The following is a 22,063-nucleotide window of genomic DNA, read 5'->3' on the forward strand; positions in this document are numbered from 1 at the left end:
TATTGAACCTAAACAAATGAAATGTAACGAGGTTATTTGGGGATGAACTAAAGTGATCAATTATTGTGGGATTGGGGAAATAATGTACAAGCTATATATTATAATACCAACAACTATGTACATCCAATATGCTGATTTGCTTACTCATTTTATATAGTCATGATATTTTTTTTTTTTCTTTATTGTACACACCAGTTATAAGAATATGACAGAGGTAATCAAATGTACAAAGGCGAGCTTAACTCTAATAGAGTTCTCTTCCAGCAAACCCAAAGTGGAAAGGAGCATCAATGTCAGCGGGTAGAGCAGTGTACAATATTGTGATAATTTTTAAACAGACAATTTTTTTTATTTTTATTTTTATGTTGTAATCATTTTGGGTAGATCGAGAAAACTTAACACAATTTTCACAACTCGTCTCTTGCATACATGTTATTTCCGAAGATTTTTACCACCCCTATCAGATAATAGACGATCTATTCGATCATTATAAATCGGTTTTGCCTCCTTAATTCATCATTCTTTCTCATATGTGTTATTATATCTACTTTTTTTTTATACAACTTAGAATGGCAAACAAACTGACGGCCCAACTGATAGAAAATGGTAACCGTTGCTTATATACATGAGTAGTACCATGGCCATAACAGAGTATACTGTTTCGCCCCTATGCGTTGCCATTCCTGAGTACTCAAGTGTTATTCCTCTGTACCCTGTAAATTCACGCCATATATACCTTCAAACCGAAACACGGCCATGCAAACACAACTGCTTTAGGGTTGAAACACGAATGGGACAGAGGTATCCAAGCAAACGACTTTTGTACAAAATCTCTCCCTGGTAATTTTCTTAATATATTAACATACAGAAATAGATCCTAATGTGCCATAAATCAGTATTTTGCTCTTTTGAAAAGAGCAAGTTTTGACAGCAATACAATAAATTGAGTTGTGGTCATTTTGTTTTACTGTGGATTAAAACGAATTAAAAATAAAATAAAAAAACAAAGTATGTCATTTATTTATGTAATTTTTATGTTTATGTCATTTACTTATGTATTTTTTGTGAATATTTACGTGTATGTTGCTATTTGCGTGCTGAAGTAACTTAAGTAACTTATCTATCCACCTGTATCTACCTATCATAAAGTTATGAACAAAATACGAAATAAATAACTTTAGAACTTGCTTTCTCGACAACGTGACTACAATCCTTACTACAGATGTACGTGTCTATTTGTTTATCTGAGAATTTTATAGCCTACCCCATTGGCAGGTATTTACAAGAGGGAGACTTTGTACAAAAGTCGATTGCTTGGGCACCTCTGTCCCATTCGTGTTTCAACCGTGATGCAGCTGTGTTTGCATGGCTGTGTTTCGGTTTGAAGGTATAATATATATGGCGTGAATTTACAGGGTACAGAGGAATAACACCTGAGTCCTCAGGAATGGCAACGCATGGGGGAGTATCATGGTCAAAACAGTATACTCTGATATATAATTCCTGAGAACTCAGGTGTTACTCCTCTGTACCCTGTAAATTAACGCCATATCCCACCCTTGACACCGAAACACAGCCATGCAAACACAACTTTTCACGTTTCACGGTTGAAACAAGGATGGGACAGAGGTACCCAAGCAATCGACTTGTGTACAAAGTTTCCCTCTAGTAAATCTTAGTATAATAAAAGTCTGGCCTCCTATCATTCTCAACAACTTCAGCATTTATTAGAAAAGACTTAATTAGTCATTATTTATACAGGAAGCCTTAAATAATGTCACACAGTTACGTTTATTACGATGCAGAATTTTTTCTCGAGGTTTTCCTAGAGATAACATTATGGGTTTTTTGTATAAAGGTTTCTTCAGGGTCGGCAACGCGCACGTGACACCCCTAGTGTTGCAGGCGTCCATAGGCTACAGTGACCGTTTATAATCAGACGGGCTGTAATGCTTATTTGCCACGTTTGTGGTGTAAAAAAATAAATAAAAAGAGGGACGATTAAATTGTTGAATATTTTTGTTTTGTTATATACTTGATCTAATTGGAATCACATATTATAAAGTACATACTATAATATATAATATACATAAATATAATAGACAAGATAGTAATTGTTTCCATAAATTTATTATTAAAATCAAAATTTAATCATAAACAATTTAATTAAATTTCTAGTCGAGTAGCAGTTATTTTTTTTTTAATTATACTACTTAGAATGGCAAACAATCTGACGGCCCACCTGATGGAAAGTGGTAACCGTCGCCTATAGACATGAGCAGTACTATGGACATAACAGAGTATACTGTTTCGCCCACGATACCCCCCATGCGTTGCCATTCCTGAGGACTCTTAATTTTTATTTAAATTTAATTTAATTTGTATCTATACCAGATTCATGAATAAAGGAATAAAATACTGTAAAGTAACAAATTTTATTACAATTCTACGACTAAAGATTATTTACAAAATTACAAAATTATCAATTTACATAAATATGCACTACATACGGTGGTCGTTACATTAACTACCGTAACAATATAAAGTCTTCCTTTTGTTTTCTGAAGACATCTCCCAAATGGCACTCTTAACTGAAAACACTCTCTTTGGACACAAGTACCAAGATTATGAAAATAAAGCTATGGTAGGCAAGAAAATTAATATCTTACTTTTAAAACTACTTACATTACTTCCTATTTACATGTATACATAGCACGCTATAAATACAATGGATTGCACAAGTTGAAAAAAAAATCAATTTTCTATCACAATAGAAGTTTGTCGAGTACCAATTACAGATTTGAACTAAATGTGCTATAAAGGCCTCGCGAACATAAGCCTCTCACTGCCTTGCCTCCTCATTATTTCAGCTGCAGCAGGCGTCGCGACAAACACAGCCGCCTGTCCACCGAGCTCCATAAACTTTCCCCTATTGTTCTTTGCGCTCGGTCTTCTTTTTATTCTCGTATCGAACACATCCTCAGCTTCACTGTGATCGTAATCTATCATCGGCTCGTTCAATACCTCTTTCCTTCGCACATTCTGTTTATTGTTATTCATGAAATACGATTGATTTAAATTGGAGACATTAGGAGTTGATATCTGTCTTGTCAATCTTACTTCAGATCCAAACCTTTCCAACGGTGGGAAGTGTCTCTGCATATTTTCGGAGAAGGATTGTCTTCTGTAGTGGACGGGTCGGGGGTCCATAGGGTGGTGAGCGAACGAGGCTCGTCGGGGGAACCTGTGATCCTGGTCAGAACGGTGGAAGTTCTTTCGTTCCTGATTGTGGTTAGACTTTAGGGAGTCTTCGTAACTGCAACTGTAAATATAAATAAGATTAAATTTCATCGTCATTATATCTGTAGTTAACTGCCCATTGCTGGACATATTCACCATTGGGGGGTTTTGCCAGTAGTGGCAACAGCATAGTCTTTGGTGATGTTTCAAGAGGAACACTACTCTATTGACTTTTAAGTTCCTTTAGTCGCCTAGTCGTCGCTCACTGGTAAGGAATATGTGATCCATTCTATACCGAAACCACAGGGTTATGTATGACATATGATATGTATGAGTATGATATGATAAAGTTCTGAATATTAATCGAATATAATCGATATATTTAGAGAGATGAGAAATCCAATATACGAGATAGGCTAAAATCATAGTTCCCAAAAATGGCTCAATTTTAGAAAGCTATTATGAAATAGTGTTTTCAGAGATGTCCATCATTGTCCGTGTGAATAGATACCAGATTTCAGTTTCCAAACAAGTGAACCAATTGCTACCATATTAGTCATATAAAAATATTATTACAAGAGATATATACTTTATAATATACTTTCATTGCTAAGGCGTCCCTTAGTCGCCTATTACAACATCCTGGATATAAAAAGAGGGTATTTATTAAGCAATTTTTTACAGTAATCATCTCTTATATCTTTATTAATTCGACTGATAGATATACAGATACTCTTTATTGTTTCCTCCAAAAGATTACAATAGTAAACTTATTATAAATATAAATAATTACAAGAAATAATCACAACTGAGTTTAAGGTTATTAACTATATAACATTCCACTGTTTGGGCATGAGTATTTTCTTTTAAAAGCTGAATAAACTTATTTCGATAAAATTAGTTTTTTGTAATTTTACATTTATATTTAATATTTATTTATTTATTTTTATGCAACTTAGAATGACAAATAAGCTGACGGCCCACCTGATGGCCTAACCGTCACCTATAAATATGAGCAGTACCATGGACATTACTGTTTCGCCCATGATATTCCCCATGCGTTGCCATTCCTGAGGACTCAGGTGTTATTCCTCTGTACCCAGTAAATTCACTGCCCTATCCCATCCTTCAAATCGAAACACATGCAAACACAACTGCTTCACAGTAGAAACACGAATAGTACAGAGGTACCCAAGCAATTGACTTTTGTACAAAGTCTCCCTCTGGTAAATATATTACTATATAATTATATATATTATTTATATAGATTATATAATCTTTCTTTTTTAAATATAAAAACCTACCCGCTGCTCTCTTCCGAGGTATGCAAGCTGGACTGGCCGCAAGGACACCGCACGCCTTCAGCAATTCCGGAGTCTTGGCCACTAGAATTCACTGACGTTATCGAGGTGTCTTGCCCCTTCCTATGTTGGATGCGTATGTGTGTTAGACATGTTTAACATCATGTTCGTATCATGTAGTGTTAGAATCACCGATGATGATAAATAGGAAGTACGATAATGATGATCTTGCGGTCACTTAATATTTATATTATCTTTGATATATTATTCTTTTCAATGGAAATTTATGACAACGCAATCGAGTTCAGATTGTAAATTGTTCAATATATTTGCTCAAAAGTCAATGTTAGAAAATCTTTCAGTAGTTAATTTATGGTATTATAAACAATTAAATCATGTAGTCAGAGTTACAGTTATTAGACATGCAATTAAAACTACATACAAGTAAGAAAAATACTTGCTGTATTCCGCTGCTTTAGCCACGTGAATTAGTATGTAAAATATTTATTTATTCATTAGTACAAATATGTGTACATGGCGGACTTAATGCTAAGAGCATTCTCTCCCAGTCAACCATAGGGAAGTGGCAGAATACCCTAATGCGGTACTACTAATTATTGATATACATACATACTAAAATTACATATATAAACGAATAAATATATATAAATAACAAATATACTTACACATATATAACACGTACTATATTATACACGAAATTGAGAATAATATAAAGTACTTACTGCTTGGATAAAAATAAAAAGTGTGCGTTAACGCTTTTTGTGTATGTGCTAAGAAAAGATATAACTTATTTTTGTACAAAATTTCATTCAAACCAGTTCAATAGTTTTTGCTAGACAGAGTAACAAACATACATCTATGTATTATTACAATCTTTCATATTTATAACATTAAATAAGAAACATTGTTACAAAATTATTGTTATGTTGTTATTTAAAATAAAAATATTATATTTTCCTGGGTGAGCGTATTGGAAGACTGTAAAGATCACTCAGTTAATAAAATAAGTAAATAAATAAACTTAAATTTAATTAAGTTAAAAGGAAAAACAAATGATTGTATCTACGTACATTGTAATGTTAAATAGAAGGCTTATAAATACATTATTTTCCTTTATACAATGTTTTATATTATATATAATTATGACTAGTTAGTTATGTACAAATGTACTACAGCGTGTACCGCAGCTATTCTCATATTAGGCAGTAATTCGAGAAATTACGAAAGCATAATAAATATTTACAGTCAAAACTCGACGCTGTGAATTAATTAGTTATTATTAATTTGTTATTTATTATTAATTATTTTAAGTTAGATAAGTTTTAGTTGCATTTAGTTGGTTAGTGTTGTAAATCGATATAAACAATTAGACCCTAGATATCCTGAAATGTTAATAAAAAGTAAGCATGAATGTCAAAAAAAAAGAAATACTATTGGTTATAAAAAGTTGTAGACTGCAAAAGTGCAGATAAAAATGGTACTGACCTTTTTTGCGCTGGTCGTTGATTGAACTTGATGCACATTCTTTCGTGTTTCGGATTAAATTCATTGTTAACACATTTCTGGTGTGCCTTCCCGAAATCCTCCACTGTGTTACCATGTGGGCATACCTTCTTTGCCGTGTTATGGTTAATCACATCTATATAAGAGTCAGCTTCACTGTACGACTGGTTTAACTCTTGACATTGGTTGGCTCCGGATGGGAAGAGACCGCCATATTTAGTTAGGTGTTCAGTAGAAAAAGCGTTAAGACGTTGGGAATATGGTTTTTGACGTTGTCTGTTAGGGCAAAAGATAGAAGAGGATTCAATAAGAGGTAACAATTCAGATGTAAGAAACGTAAGTGTGATTGAAAAGAAATATGTGCTATTAACATTAATTAGCTAGATTAGACAACTAAGAAGCATTCATTAATGGGGGTATCATTTTTTTTTAAATATAATAGTGGGTTGCATGCTTTCTTTCGTGCTGATGTTGAGGTCTGAAAGATAACAGCGATAAGGTAAAGTTCCCTTACCTGTAGTGGCTAAAACTGAAAATATTAAATCTACTCTTTAAAAATATTAAAGTTATATTAGAAAATTATTCCTACGAAATCCTACAACAAACAGAATATATGAATTTAAAATTAAATCTCTCAATGTTTTACCTTCGATTCTTTTTTGTTCATGTGCAACTAAACCTTTATTGGAATCTTAGTATTTATAATCAGATATCAATAGTCAGAATTTTAACTGAAACGAGACAGGTATTAAAATTTTTTACTAATATTATAAATTTGAAAGTGCGTTTGTTTGTTATCTTATAGCGACTTAACAGCTTAATCAAAAACTATATAACACTCATACTATTTAGGATAGAAAAGGATAAAAGGCTATTTTTATCTCAGTCAGTAAATATATCATAAAAGGAAACTAAAAAGGTGGCTGATAGAAAAATTGTTTTACTCCGTTAATGAATATTTTAACCATTTTAAAGCCTAAATATATTTGACTGTTATTTGTTTATGTATAATGTATTACTAATATGTAAATATGTTGACATTTATATGACAATATAAATAAATATGTGATATTGACTTTTTATTTTGTTTTTTTTTTTATACAACTTAGAATGGCAAACAAGCTGACGGCCCACCCGATGGAAAGTGGTAACCGTCGCCTATAGACATAAGCAGTACCATGGACATAACAGACTATACTGTTTCGGCCATGATACCCCCCATGCGTTGACATTCCTGAGGACTCAGGTGTTATTCCTCTGTACCCAGTAAATTCACATTATATCCCACCCTTCAAACCGAAACACAGCCATGCAAACACAACTGCTTCACGGTTGAAACACGAATGGGACCTCTACCCCAACAATCGACTTTTGTACAAAGTCTCCCTCTGGTGGTCTTTTGTGTTCGCAGCATAGCACAATTAAATGAATTTTGTATACCAGATTTTAGTGAAAAGTGTGGACAATATTTAAATATCTTTTTTTAACACTTTTCAGACAAAATAAAGTTATTTATATTTATATCCCGGTCATGTAGACAAAGTCGCAGGTAAATACTAGTGAAATTATAATTTGAAATTATAAATCGGTTTGAAGGGTGGGACATGACATTGAATTTACAGGGTACAGAGGAATAACACCCGAGTCCTCAGGAATTGCAACGCATGGGGGGGGGGGGGGGGTATCATGGGCGAAACAGTATACTCTGTTATGTGCATGATACTGCTCATGTTTACAGGCGACGGTTACCACTTTCCATCAGGTGGGCCGTCAGCTTGTTTGCCATTCTAAGTTGCATAAAAAAAAATCTGATTTGTCATAGGAAGTTATCAAAAATCATTGATAAATTTGTTATATAAATATTTGAATGGAATGAGCAATGGTGATGATGAAATTGGTAACATACCTTCTGCTTTTCCTCACACACAATATGCAAATAGCGGTAGTGCAGGCACCAACAAAAACAATGCAAGCAAGTGCAACAATGCTTATTTCCATAGTGCTAAGCAACTTGCCACTTCTTGCTTGCACCATAGCCATGCCACCCACTTCCAGAACTTTGAATCCACCCAACTCATGTCGAAGCTCCGCCTCTCGTTTTAATAAAGATCTGTTAAAAAATAAGAGAAAAAAACTCATTTTTTACAATAATAGAAATGTGAAAGATATTATGGCTAGAAAGAGATGCAAATAGAAATGAATGGAACAGGAAGACATATGATAAGGGCAGGAAAATAATGGTAAATAGACAATAATAAGCTCGCCGTATCGGTCCTGGCATAGAATGGGCCATTCCTTTCCCGTAGGTGTCATAAGAGGTAACTAAGGGAGCTTATGGTGGAGGGACGGGCAGCATCGTCTCTCTTAAAACATCTAAAACAGCCTAACTGTGGTTGCCATCCCGCCTGGTACTACATAATCAAACAATATTGCAATGAATTAAAGAAGTTGGAAATTTCTTAAAGTTAGTGATAATTTTTACGTGTATTACAAAAGCAACATCATAGTTAATAGTTCTTGAAAAAATTTTAACAATAATTTGAAGTAGCCTAATCAATTTTTTAAAATCCTGAATGTAATCTAAAACAATATTATTAGTACATTACTGCAGCGGACAGCAACTGAGGCATTGACGGACGAACATGCAAATGTGGGCCGAGGCGTAGCCGGGGCACACATACGTGAGTCCATCAATGCCTAGTTGTGGCCAAGGCTTGTATAGTACTTTACGCAAAACACGACAGACATGGATTTTCATACAACTTTTGCCGGCCGCTACCCGTATGTATCTGACCTGTACGGCAATTTTGATTTATCTCGAAGAAGATTGTCAAAATAATGCTTACATTTCCAAGCATGTTTGAGAAAAAACTGATGGTGCTGTTAAACCGTTTGACAGAAATTTTTATATTTATACGAGAATTTTATATATTAGATTATATTTATATAGAGAATTTTATATTAACATTTCTCCAAAAATTATATTTTCATATCTATTAATTCAGAGAATTTAATTATTAGATTATTTCTAAAATTAATCAGTTTTTGGGATTAAAATTCAATCCAGTGGATTGTAAAATATGAAAAACTAGCGGCCCGCCCGGCTTCGCACGAGTGGACATTTTTACAACATTTAAAAAAGTGGTTATTGTGACATAACGATAATAGTTGGACATATAGTATCGCAAAGTTTTTTTATAGTTATTGATATTTTCTTCAATATTGTTGAACGTACTTTTGTTCTATCACCAATAGTTTCCGCAGCGCACGCGACCAAAGATATTTTATAGCATTTTTTACACCTTGAGTTACGTTACTAAAGTTTTAGTAAGATCCCTAATCTTTTCTGGCAATAAATATAGCCTATGTTACTCAAGGTGAATGTAGCTTTCTAATGATGAAAGAATTATTGAAATTGGCAAAGTAGTTTTTGAGTTTATTCATTACAAACATACATACACACAAAAATACAAATCTTTCCTCTTTATAATATTAGTGTTAGATAAATCGTTCACAAAAACCAACGACCTGTTGGAGCATGTCAATACATAATTCATTCTCGGTAGTAGTTATCCTTTAGTTGAAGGGCTGAACTGAAAACAAATGAAACTTTCAGTGTACACTAACTTGAGTTTACTTCCAAATTGAATTTGTAGATTTGAACCTTCTTTTGAACCCTTTACGCTCTTTGTTATCTCACAGGTACAATCAATGAATTGACAACTGTGTGGAGTGTGGATAATACAATAACTTATACTTTATTGTATACACTAAACTTATATATAAAATTCTCGTGTCACGGTGTCTGTTACCAAACTCCTCCAAAACGGCTTTATCGATTTTTATGAAATTTTGTGTGCATATTGGATAGATCTGAGAATCGGCCAACATCTATTTTTCATACCCCTCAATGATCAGGGTGACTTGCCCCTAAATATATTTTTTTTATTTTTTTGACAATTTTTTTAATTTTTATTTTATTATGATTAAGCATTAAAAAATACATACAACTTCAAATTTTTACCCTTTTTATGATCAACCCCTGTTTTTTAATCGCGATTTTTATATTCTGCAAACGGGTTGCAAGATGGCGATCGAATATAATAATTGTAGTACGAGAAATTATCATGCATAGTTCTCGAAATAATGTATATGGTAAAACAACGTTTGCCGAGTCAGCTAGTAATGTATAAAAAAATATGACAGAGGTGAGAAAATGTATTAAGGCGAGTTTAACTTTACAAGAGTTCTCTTCCAGCAAACTATTTTTTTTTATACAACTTAGAATGGCAAACAATCTGACGGCCCACCTGATGTAAAGTGGTAACCGTCGCCTATAGACATGAGCAGTATCATGGACATAACAGAGTATACTGTTTCGTCCATGATACTCCCCATGCGTTGCCATTCCTGAGGACTCAGGTGTTATTCCTCTGTACCCTGTAAATTCACGTGGAAAGTGGAAAGGAGCATTAATAAGTACAGTTAATATCTTTATTAAAACATTTTTTCTTCAAGTAAACTTAATTAGCTTAGTTTTTTATACTTTGTATATTTTTTATATTATTTTTATTAATTAGGAGATTTTCAATTCAACTTCTGTGAGTGTTTATTATGAAACAATATGAAACAATAAGAAAAAAAATGAAGACAGATTATAAAACACTCGCTAAGTATTAGGTGTTTTTTTTTTTTTTTGTTACTTTTTGGTTTAGATTCTTTTAGACTGAAACTGAATTTAATGTTCGAATAGAAGAAATCTGTTTTTGACATAATATAGAATTACGTTATATATTTAATTTGTACAAGTGACTTGAATACATTAATTAGCTTTAAACACATAACTTAATTTTAATTTTAACTTTAATTTTAAAGTAGTTTAAAAATCTCCATGAAATTTCATTTTTTAGTATAATAACATTGGCTAATTCTTGATGAATTCTTTACAATGGGCAAATTTATCTGACTTCATTCGTCACCGCCAAAAATCGTCACTAATATGTCCTAAGCAGGAACCAATAGTACAGGCTATGTTATCATTCCATTGGCATTCATAACTAAAATTACCATTTCTTTACTAGTTTTGTTAACTTTTTTTAAGAACGTTACAAAATTTATTACAAACATTTATTGATGTCAACTCGAAGTATCTGTATCATATCAGCCATTTACATGCTATCTATGACTAAATAGAGGCCTCCCCTATTGGGGATTTTTACCAGTAGTTGCCACGCTTGGCAGGCAAGTTGGCAACCGCTGTTAGACCGCAGTTTGACTTTTGGTTATGTTTTAAGAGGCTCGCTGCTGCCCATCCCTCGCCCATTACATTCTCATAGTTGTCTCTTACGAAATATATGTATTTAAATAATACATAGACAATCTCGTTTGAATTCCTATTTCTTGTACGAATACGTACTAGTTTATTTCAGTTCAAGGAACCTTTACGAGAACATTCTATTGCTTTTTTTTACAAAACAGTTCACTGACTCACTAACACAATGCTGGACAACGAAGATTAATGGTAAATAAAATAAAGGAGCGATAGATGGATAAATAGATACTCTCTATCGTTTCCTCGAAAAGATTACAATAGTAAACTTATTATAGATGCAAACAATTATAAGAAATAATCACAATGCGAAAACAATGGGCGGTATTATCCCTAAAAGCGATCTCTTGCAGGCAACCTTTGGATGGAGAGGAGTAATTATAAATAGTTTGATCGGAGGCACGATGAAAATTCTATTATTGAAGATATGATACGTGTAATAATGTAAATATTTACCAGAGGGAGACTTTGTACAAAAGTCGATTGCTTGGGTACCTGTGTCCCATTCGTGTTTCTACCGTGAATCAGTTGTGTTTGCATAGCTGTGTTTCGGCTTGAAAGGTGGGATATGGCGTGAATTTACTGGATACAGAGGAATAACACCTGAGTCCTCAGGAATGGCAACGCATGGGGAGTATCATGGGCGGAACAGTATATTCTGTTATGTCCATGGTACTGTTCATGTCTATAGGCGACGGTTACCACTTTCCATCAGGTGGACCGTCAGCTTGTTTGCCATTCTAAGTTGTATAAAAAAATATATATATACATGTAATAAATATGATAGTTACTTACTTCTGTAAAACATCCATGTCGATGATCGCATTGGACATCGGATCCACTGCGTAGATGTACATGTCGGTCCTGTAAAAGATAGCGTCGATGATTGAAAGTTAGTTGAAAGGTAACCCTGTCTGCGTTAACGGTATACGTTGGGGGGAAAGGGATTTTTAGTAATGGGGTCTAATTGGCCCATTGCTAGCAATACCCCCTATAAGGTCGACGTCCACGCGGTTTTCCCTGGAAACCGTCGTGGTTAATTCTAGTGGAATTCGTCACGGTGTGCTAACTAACCTGCCTTTACACCCTCACCTGTGATTGTGTGTGATTATCTCATATGATTTACAATTTTTATTTTGTCATTTCTTCTATGGAATTGCTTGTCCTTAGGATACATGTAACCGATGACTGCATGTTACGTGCATAGATTTGGATACGATATATGAGAAAACCAAGTGCAGTGAAGCGAGTGAGGAATGATTTGAATTTAGAATGCAACGACATTTGAACGGTTTCCTCTCATCACTACAATTTTAAAAATTTTAAAATATTTCCAAGTTATAAATTCTGACAGTTTTGATTACATTCGTAGTACCGGAATGATAAACATAGTTCGTTATATGTAAGTTTCAAAACTTTTATAAAATGTTAATATTTACAATTAACAATAATAATAATGAGTTTATTTTATTTCCACAAATTACAGTACGTGCGCATACGAGTGCGTGTGCGTGTGTATGTGCGTGTTCGTATGCGTGTGCATGTGCGTGTGCGTGTGCGTGTGCGTGTGCGTGTGCGTATGCGAGTGCGTGATCATGTGCATGTGTGTATTCATGTACGTGTACGTGTGCATGTATGTGCGTGCGTGCGTGTTATATTAGATATATATTATATTACAATAAAAGATAATAAATATCATATACATATATATATATATATATATTTGCATTTGCATGCTTACATCGCTTAAGGCAATTAAACAGGTGCCAAACTTGGTCTTTGTTAATAATTTTAAGACTATTTAATACAAATAAACTCATTTTATTTAATTAAGTATTTAAATAATGAACTTAAGTTACGAAAATAATATTTATTTTTACTGTTTATTATTCAACCTCGAAAAGACAAACCGTGGACGTAGTAGAGTTTTGCTTGATATCTGCAGGCGACGGTTATCACATTCCACGAGGTTTGCATAAAAAAGTTATAATGTGTACTTTCTATCTATCCTATTTAAGAGCTGCGCTCTTGTCGGTGGAGCTCTTGCCACTCACTACGATTTTCAGCGAGTCTCTTCACCTCTTGACACGACACCAACTCCTTCCTTTATCTGCCTGATGTAACTATGTCTCGATCTCCCTCTCCCCCTTCTCCTTTCTATCTTACCTTCTATTATAATGTTCATAAGTTCGTCGTGTCGTATCAAGTGTCCTAACATTTTTCCCCTTCTGTCCTCAATAGTTCTAATAATTTGTCTTTTTTCCTTAACCGTAAGCAGGACCTTCTCATTGCTAATTCGATCCCTCCAGCTAATTTTCTCCATCCTTCTCCAGCACCATAATGTGTACATGGCAAATAAATTGATGTGTGCATTAACATAATAGCCACTTACGCAAATCCATCCATGGAAGCCTTAGTGTTCGATTCTAGCCGTCTCACTCTAATATCATATCCTGTTATTCCGGTAAGCGTTCGAGTAATATTAGCAATTTGCTTCTCCACCTCCATAGGTTTTGCGTCCACAACCAATACTAATTGTTTATTCTCATCTAGCACATAGACCTGCGAATAAAAAGTATTAGATTTTAATGTTTTTGGTATTTTAAAATATCTTATGACTACGTTCTTTTTACACCACAAAGGTGGCAAACCAGTATTAGCTCGTCTGATGGTAAACGATCACTGTTGCCTAAGGACGCCTGCAATTCTAGAGGTATCACGTGCATGTTGCCAACCCTGGAAACTTTAATATACCCTTTTTGAAGAGCCCCACACTGTAGTCTTTAGGGAAAACCTTGGAACCTTTTCTCTCCACAATCTGTGCGTTAGTGGGCGAAAATTTCTTTGAAACCGCACTGTACGTGACCATTTAGGTTCAAGTCGTTTGCTTTGGTACCTGTGTTCCATTTGTGTTTCAACCGTAAAGCAGTTGTGTTTGCATGGCTGTGTTTCGGTTTGAAGGGTGCGATATGGCGTGAATTTACAAGGTACAGAGGAATAACACTTGAGTCCTCAGGAATGGCAATGCATGTGGGGTACATGGGGGTAACAGTATAATCTGTTATGTCCATGGTACTGCTCATGTCTATAGGCGATGGTTACCATTTTCGAAAAAAGCGTGTGAGGATGAATTTCTAATCGATGGTGAACAGTGTGATGATAAAAAGTGGTTGTGGGCATTATTTCAAATAGTTCAGAAGAACATGGGTTTAAAACGGGAACGTCCCCAATTATACGGGTTGTGAAACGGGTTTGTTGCTTTTAATATTTAAATTGAAAAAAAAAAATAATTTGAGCACTGAAACAATATAGGAAGTTATTTTTATATGCAAATTGTAAGGAAGTCCATTTAGAAGTACTCTTTCTTAAATTTATCTCTAAAATTCTAATTTAGTAGTTTAGGAAAACTATTCGTAAATTAAATGTAAATTAGTTTCGATACAATAGTATTATTATAAATTTATACAGATTGTTCGAATAAAAATGTTCATTGTTGAATTAGTCGTTAACTGTCCACTGTAAAACATAGTCTCTCCCATAAGGGGAGGTTTGTCAGCAGTTGCCACGCTTGGTAATCAGATTGACAACCGCAGTTTGGCTTTTGGAGATATTTTAAGAAGGACGATACTGCCCATCTCTCCACCATAAGCTCCCTTAATCGATTTTTACGACAGCCGTGGGAAAGGAAGGGATGGCCTATTCTACGCCGGTACCTACACGTCCATTAAATCTCTACAAATTTTATTATATTATTATAATTCGATGTTAGTTTCAAAATTAGAATAAGATAGAAATGACATTTCAGAGTTGATGTTAATATTTGCTGTTAAATTTTATTTCTTTGTAAAGTATTAATAGAGTCGTATTTGCAAATGAAGGTTATGGTCTGAGTACACAGAAATATCGTTCCCTTTAATTCTCTTTTTTTTATACGGCTTAGAATGGCAAACAAGCTGACGGCCAACCTGATGGAAATTGGTAACCGTCGCCTATAGACATGAGCAGTACCATGGACATAACAGTACACACACATACTGTTTCGCCCACGATACCCCCCATGCGTTGCCATTCCTGAGGACTCAGATGTTATTCTCTTGTACCTTGTAAATTCACTGCCATATCCCACCCTTCAAACCGAAACCTCTTAAACTGTGAAAGAGAATTGCGATTCGTAATGTTTTAAAGGAGTCATTAGATGAACACTCCCATAGAGTACACTAAGAGAAATCACAGCTAAACCTAAGGACAATAAATGTGAAGTAATAAATAACTGCAGTCTAGACACTCTCCGGCACTTTCGAAAACGATAAAGCTGTCCCGATAATACTGTTAGTAAGTACACTTGGTAACTGATTTAAAGCCTACGCAGACAAGGAACAACGAGTACAGTCATGGAACAGTCTTCGCGGTACTTTTTTTTTTTTTATACAACTTAGAATGGCAAACAAGCTGACGGCCCACCTGATGAAAAGCGGTAACCGTCGCCTATAGACATGAGCAGTACCATGGACATAACAGAGTATACTGTTTCGCCTATGATACCCCCCATGCGTTGCCATTCCTAAGGACTCAGATGTTATTCCTCTGTACCCTGTAAATTCACGCCATATCCCACACTTCAAACCGAAACAAAGCCATGCAAACACAACTGCTTCACGGTAGAAACACGAAATACAGAGGTACCCAAGCAATCGACTTTTGTACAAAGTCTCCCTCTGGTAAACTACTATTTTGTTTTCAATATAGAAAGGACACTACAAACGGTACTAATGCGACGTTAATGTTATTTCTTATGATATTCAATTTATAGACGAATAATTAAATATTTTAAAGATTATTTTTCATATATTTAGGACTTTCTAACGAAACTTTTTTCGTTCTATTACCGGTACGAGACTGCCTGATATATTAAAAGTTTTAAGGTCGTAATGGACGAAAGCCAAAGACGTGTCTTATTATATGACACCTTTGTTTGTCCTCCAAAATATGAATGAAGTTGAATTGAACGTTTATAAATTTAAAGTTTCAGTTTGAGATCCTAGTATTGAATAAAGTTAAGTATATAAATATAAAAAAAATTGCATTAAAAATTGAATACAACTGAATATTCTACAAGTATGAAATTGTCTCTGTAATGATATAGAATCAGGTAAAATTGTTAATAGTGAAAAGGCCATCTATTCCTATTACCAATTCTGTATCGATATTTTTATTTTGTATGCAATGGAGTCTATTATGTTATAACATAGACTATTATAGACAGTTTCGTTATAGAAAGTTAAGAAGTAATTTTTTTTTATGCAACGTAAAATGGTAAACAAGCTGAAGGACCACCTGATGGAAAGTGATAACCGTCGTCTATAGACATGAGCAGTACCATGGACATAATTATTATTCTGTTTCGCCCATGATTCCCCCATGCGTTGCATGCATCCATTCCTGAGGACTCATGTGTTATTCTCCTGTACCTTGTAAATTCACTGCCATATCCCACCCTTTAAACCGAAACACAACCATGCAAACATAATTGCTTCACGGTAGAAACACAAATGGAACAAAATTGTCAAAGCAAACGACTTTTTTACAAAGTCTCCCTTTAGTAATACTATGTTATTAAATTGATAAAATTTGGAAATTACACATACAAAAACATTAGCAATAGCTGATTTGCCATCATCAGCTCCTCGTTTATCAGTTGCTTTAACATCGAAACCAAACACTCGTCCAGCGTCACGCGTTAGAGCCGACACCACACGTACGGTTCCAGAAACAGCATCGATGGCAAACCTTGGAGCTTGCTCGTTGATAATTTGATAACGAATATCAGCATTAATTCCCGTATCAGCGTCGGTGGCCTGGAAGTAGAAACAAATATAATTTGTCAACAAAGTTAAAGATGCTGTTTTAAGTTCCTTTTTCTTTGTAGTTAAAGTAATAAAAATAACAAATTGTGTCCTTTATTCGCAAAATATATCATATAAAATGTGTTTCAATTAAGAATATCACATGTGTCTTCGATTTTCTCCAGTATTATATATTAGGTATTTTATAACATCTAATTTTGCTTAATATTTACATTAAAAATATGTTTTTAAAAACTTACCTGTAACTGTATAACTTGATAACCAAATGCAGCAGTTGTGGGAATAGCAGTCACTAATGGTCTACCGCCGTTTATAAATTTTGGAGCATTGTCATTTACATCTTTTATTCGTACCAACACTTTAACGTCGTATTTGCTCATACCCTCCAGAACATCATCAGCTACTGGGTATATCATATGAGGCATATCTCTGCTCACTTTTTGTCTTTCAGCCCTTACTATGACTTCATAAATGTCTTTCACTTCACGATCTGGACTTCTCACTAAATACAAAGTACCATTACGAGGATCAATCACAAACATTTTCTTTATATCAGGTACGTCTTCATTTAGAATAAAATATTTCATCTTTACATTTTCATAGTGCTCGGTTAAATTCAAACTAACTAGCTCAACTGGTGTTTCAACGTTTTCTTCTATTTCTAATTCATAATATCTTGATATAAATATAGGCTTATCGGACATTTCAACTTCATCAGGAACATCTGTCACAGTCAACATTAATATCGCTGTTGAACTTAAACTCGGAGATCCTAGGTCTGAAGCTACTACTGTTACATTATGTACTGGTTGCGTTTCATAATCTAATCTTCCCATTGTTGTTATTATTCCTTCTTTGGAATCGATAGCAAATAAATTTAACTGATTCTTTTTTTGTGGTAAGCTATAAAGGATCAAGCCATTTCCGTTTCCGACAAAGTCAGAATCATTTGCATATAATTTAATAACAGTAGTACCAATAGGTGCATTTTCTTCTAAAGTAGCTTTATAAAGAGGTAACATCATTACAGACTCAAAGTTATGATTTGAAATTTCATCTGCTTCTGGATGTTGCCATTTTAATAACTCATCATAACCGAAAAACTTAGGTGCATTATCGTTTACATCTAATACTTGTACTTCTACACTTACTGAAGAAGATAATTTATTTTCTACTCCATTATCTCTTGCTACTACAGTAAGTACATATTTGTCTTCCTTTTCTCTATCAAGTTCACCATTTACACTAAACACACCAGTTAATGGTGATATTTCAAATGGAATTTCTTTACTAGACGGTTGGATAAAATATGTAAGGTTAGCATTTTGTCCATAATCAGCATCAGTGGCATCCACTTTTCCTAATACTTTTCTTGTATATTGAGCTTCCTCAACGTTGAACATGTACCACGATTTTTTAAACATTGGATAATGATCATTGATGTCTTTTATGAAAAATCGTACAGATATGTGATCACTCAATTCTCCACCATCTAAAGCTGATATGTTTAATCTAAATTCGGACTCAGGAGGTAAAGTTCTTGCTACAATAATATGACCATGTCTTTCGTTAATAACAAAATATCTTTTTATTTGTAAAGAATCTGTAGATACTTCATGAGGAGGTATAAAAACTTCTGAAGTAAATTCGTATCTGACTTGACCATTAATTCCACTATCCATATCAACGGCACCCAGTTTTAATATTGTCGAACCTATAGCAATATTTTCTGGTACCAAAAATAATGGTCCTAGATCTCCAACTTTTAAAGGAAATTTATTTCTAGGTTTTATTTCTATATTTGCTATAGACCCTGTAGCTTCATTCTTTTTCTCTTTGTATATTTGGACTTGAACATTATCATCAGCTTCTAACAAGTCAATGTTTTCTCCAAATGGTATAGTTAACTGTTTGTATTTTGGTACATTATCATTTTCGTCTACAACTGTAATTGTTAATTTGGCATCTGAGCTCAAACCACCTTTATCTCTTGCTACTATTTTTAGTAAATAGCTACTTTTTTCTTCACGATCTATTTTATTGCCGACAAATGTAACTATGCCAGTGTTTTGATCGACATTGAACATTTCATGACCATCACCAAAAAGGGTGTACATAAACAAGGCATTTTCTCCTACATCAGCATCTTTCGCCACTATTCTGTTAGTAACCTTAACTTCTGTGCCTTTCTTTGAATTTTCTGGGATATGTCCTTCATAAGCTGGTAATTCAAAAATTGGTGGATTATCATTTTCATCATCGACATAAATAGTCGCTTGATATATTCCAGCCCCAGATATCATTCCTTTATTAAATTCAGCAATAATAGTCAAACTATATGTATCTCGCTTTTCTCGATCTAAAGCTTTTTGAGCATAAATTGATCCGTCTTGTCCTAAAAAGAAAGTACAAAAAGGTTAAATTAAAAGTTTTTGTAGAATAATAAATTATAATTATATGTATATAGAGATATAAATAAAAGAATAAATATAATATTTTTTCGATACTTTACCAATAGCAATATCATTTGAAACGTCTTGTTGATTGGCAATTATAAATCGAATGTTTCCAGTATTATTCGTAGATAATGAACTCATATTAACTGGAAAAATTTGGCCAATAATCGCTCCTGCGATATTTTCCTTCACATGAAATATGAGCGGAGTCTTAGAACCCCTAAAATCAATAAATATGTTATTGAAATTCTAAAGTCATAAAAATATTACAAATATGTATAAAAGTATTACTTTAATAAAACACCTCTCTCATCATTAACATCAACTACGTGAATTGTAGTGTTTGTTGTTATGGAGATATTAGAATTATCTTGCGTCGCTACTGCTTCAAAATCATAAATTGGACGATTGAATTTTGATAGTTCTTCTATAACCGTTATTACTCCTGATTTTTCTTCAACAGCAAAAGGTACTGTAAAATATAACACAAAGTATTGGAATAAAAAATGTAAATAACACTAAATTAATTTATCAATTTGTAGTTACAAACCTCCTTCTTCATAACTATGTAGTAAATCATAAGATACATCACTTTTTTCCATAGCATCATTTATTCTAATCTGGCCTACACTTGTTCCTATGCCAACATTAGATCCAACCCAAAATTCGTATGGTGATCCTATGAAGTCTGGCTTTTCTGGTTTATTACCTGACAAATAAATGAAGTTAATGTAGTTTGTATAGCCAAGCTATATCATGTATGCTTTTTTTAAATTATATCTACTTACCTTTACTAGGTCTAGTCACGTCTATTGTAACTACAGCTAAAGAATATCGCCTTTCACTGGGATTAGCTGGTTGATCTGAAGCTTCGATGAAAAGTGCATGTCTTCCTTCTATAATCGGAGTTTCAGCTACACTAATAGCCCCAGTCTTGGCATCAATTAAGAAAGGAGATGTAATAGTTAAGTTACTAGTTCTTTGCAAATCGTAGTAAACCATACCGTTTCTTCCTAAATCTGGATCGACAGCTTTAATTTTCCCAATAAACGATCCAATTTTAGAATTTGATTTAATACTAAACTCATAAAGGTTACTCGGCACAAACACTGGATTATTATCATTAGCATCTAACAGTGTTACTTCTACCGTTACAAAAGACATCAGTTGATGAGCCTCTTCGAAATATTCTATATTTTCGTTTTTATTTCCCAATTTATCAGGAAATACATAAGTAGTTCTGTCTCTATATGCTGGTCTAGAAGTGACGGAATTTCTACGCAATTTTGATTGTCGCTGTTTATCATAAAAAGCTCCGACAACACTGGGATTCTTTTCCTTGGCATATACTTTCATTCTCAAAGACGAGTGTCGTTCTCTATCCAGGACAGTCTGAAAAGAGAAAATATTTAAATTTTATAACTGCTACCTGCTATTACTCATAAAATTTTTTTTCGTAATTTCAATTAATAAAGCAAAAAGAAATCCAAGTTGACTAATACTAAAAAAATAGATTTTTTACGCAATAATAAAAGACACCTGGTTTTTAACGGTAAGCCATCCACTTCTAGGATCGATTGAAAAGGCGCCTTTACGATCGTTCAGTTGATATGTAAACTCTCCATTTTCACCTTGATCTTTGTCCGCCGCCATTACTTGTAATACACTGAAACCTGTAGATTCAAAAATATATTATATCTAGACCGAAACTTTGCTATTAAATAAATTATTACATACAATAAGAACTAATATTCAACGATCTGCAAGCAATTACATTCATCAAGTTTTTTGTTATTTAAATTTATTTTCAATAAGGTATTCATAAAAGCAAAATAATACCCATACTAAGAAAAATTATTGGATGCATCTATTGTGTTCAATAAAGAGTTTGTTATATTTTTTTTATGCAAGATGGCAGACAAGCTGACGGACCACTAAGTTGTATAAAAAAATTCATTGATGTTGAACTCTTTCATAGTATCAAAAGGATTTTTGTATTCAACTTAGAATGGCAAACAAGCTGACGGCCCACCTGATGGAAAGTGGTAACCGTCGCCTACAGACATGAGCAGAACCATGACATAACAGAGTATACTGTTTCACCGATGATACCCTCTATGCGTTGCCATTTCTGAAGACTCAGGTGTTATTCCTCTGTACCCTGTAAATTCACTGTTATATCCCACCCTTCAAATCGAAACACAGCCATGCAAACAGAATTGCATCACGGTAGAAACACGAAGAGAACAAAGGTGCCTAAGCAAACGATTTTTGTACAAAGTCTTTGTATGTTAATATAAGAAATATATAATGGTAGATACTCGTAGAAATTTAATAATAAAAATATTC

The 22,063-nt window shown here is 33.8% G+C and overlaps 1 protein-coding gene across 2 annotated transcripts in view; it reads right to left on the reverse strand.

Moving 5' to 3' along the window:
• Positions 1-2,329: 2,329 nt before the first annotated feature.
• The window catches only part of LOC113518977 (cadherin-89D), a 90,406-nt gene continuing 70,672 nt past the window's right edge, over positions 2,330-22,063 (reverse strand). The window contains exons 9-21 of one of the 2 annotated variants that reach the window (XM_031907386.2): positions 21,254-21,387; positions 20,503-21,106; positions 20,265-20,423; positions 20,006-20,186; positions 19,771-19,934; positions 17,498-19,653; positions 17,040-17,249; positions 13,787-13,956; positions 12,190-12,258; positions 7,972-8,175; positions 6,048-6,341; positions 4,545-4,664; positions 2,330-3,322 (exon numbers count right to left, since the gene is read on the reverse strand). In XM_031907386.2, the coding sequence (XP_031763246.2) occupies positions 2,815-3,322; positions 4,545-4,664; positions 6,048-6,341; positions 7,972-8,175; positions 12,190-12,258; positions 13,787-13,956; positions 17,040-17,249; positions 17,498-19,653; positions 19,771-19,934; positions 20,006-20,186; positions 20,265-20,423; positions 20,503-21,106; positions 21,254-21,387 (4,973 nt within the window). In that variant the 3' untranslated portion in view covers positions 2,330-2,814. The remainder of the gene's footprint in view (positions 3,323-4,544; positions 4,665-6,047; positions 6,342-7,971; positions 8,176-12,189; positions 12,259-13,786; positions 13,957-17,039; positions 17,250-17,497; positions 19,654-19,770; positions 19,935-20,005; positions 20,187-20,264; positions 20,424-20,502; positions 21,107-21,253; positions 21,388-22,063) is intronic. The other variant, XM_052898532.1, reaches the window with a different exon arrangement.

Source organism: Galleria mellonella, unplaced genomic scaffold (genome assembly GCF_026898425.1).
Source record: "Galleria mellonella isolate WM207_F2 unplaced genomic scaffold, CSIRO_AGI_GalMel_v1 utg44, whole genome shotgun sequence".
NCBI classification, from domain to species: Eukaryota; Metazoa; Arthropoda; class Insecta; order Lepidoptera; family Pyralidae; genus Galleria; species Galleria mellonella.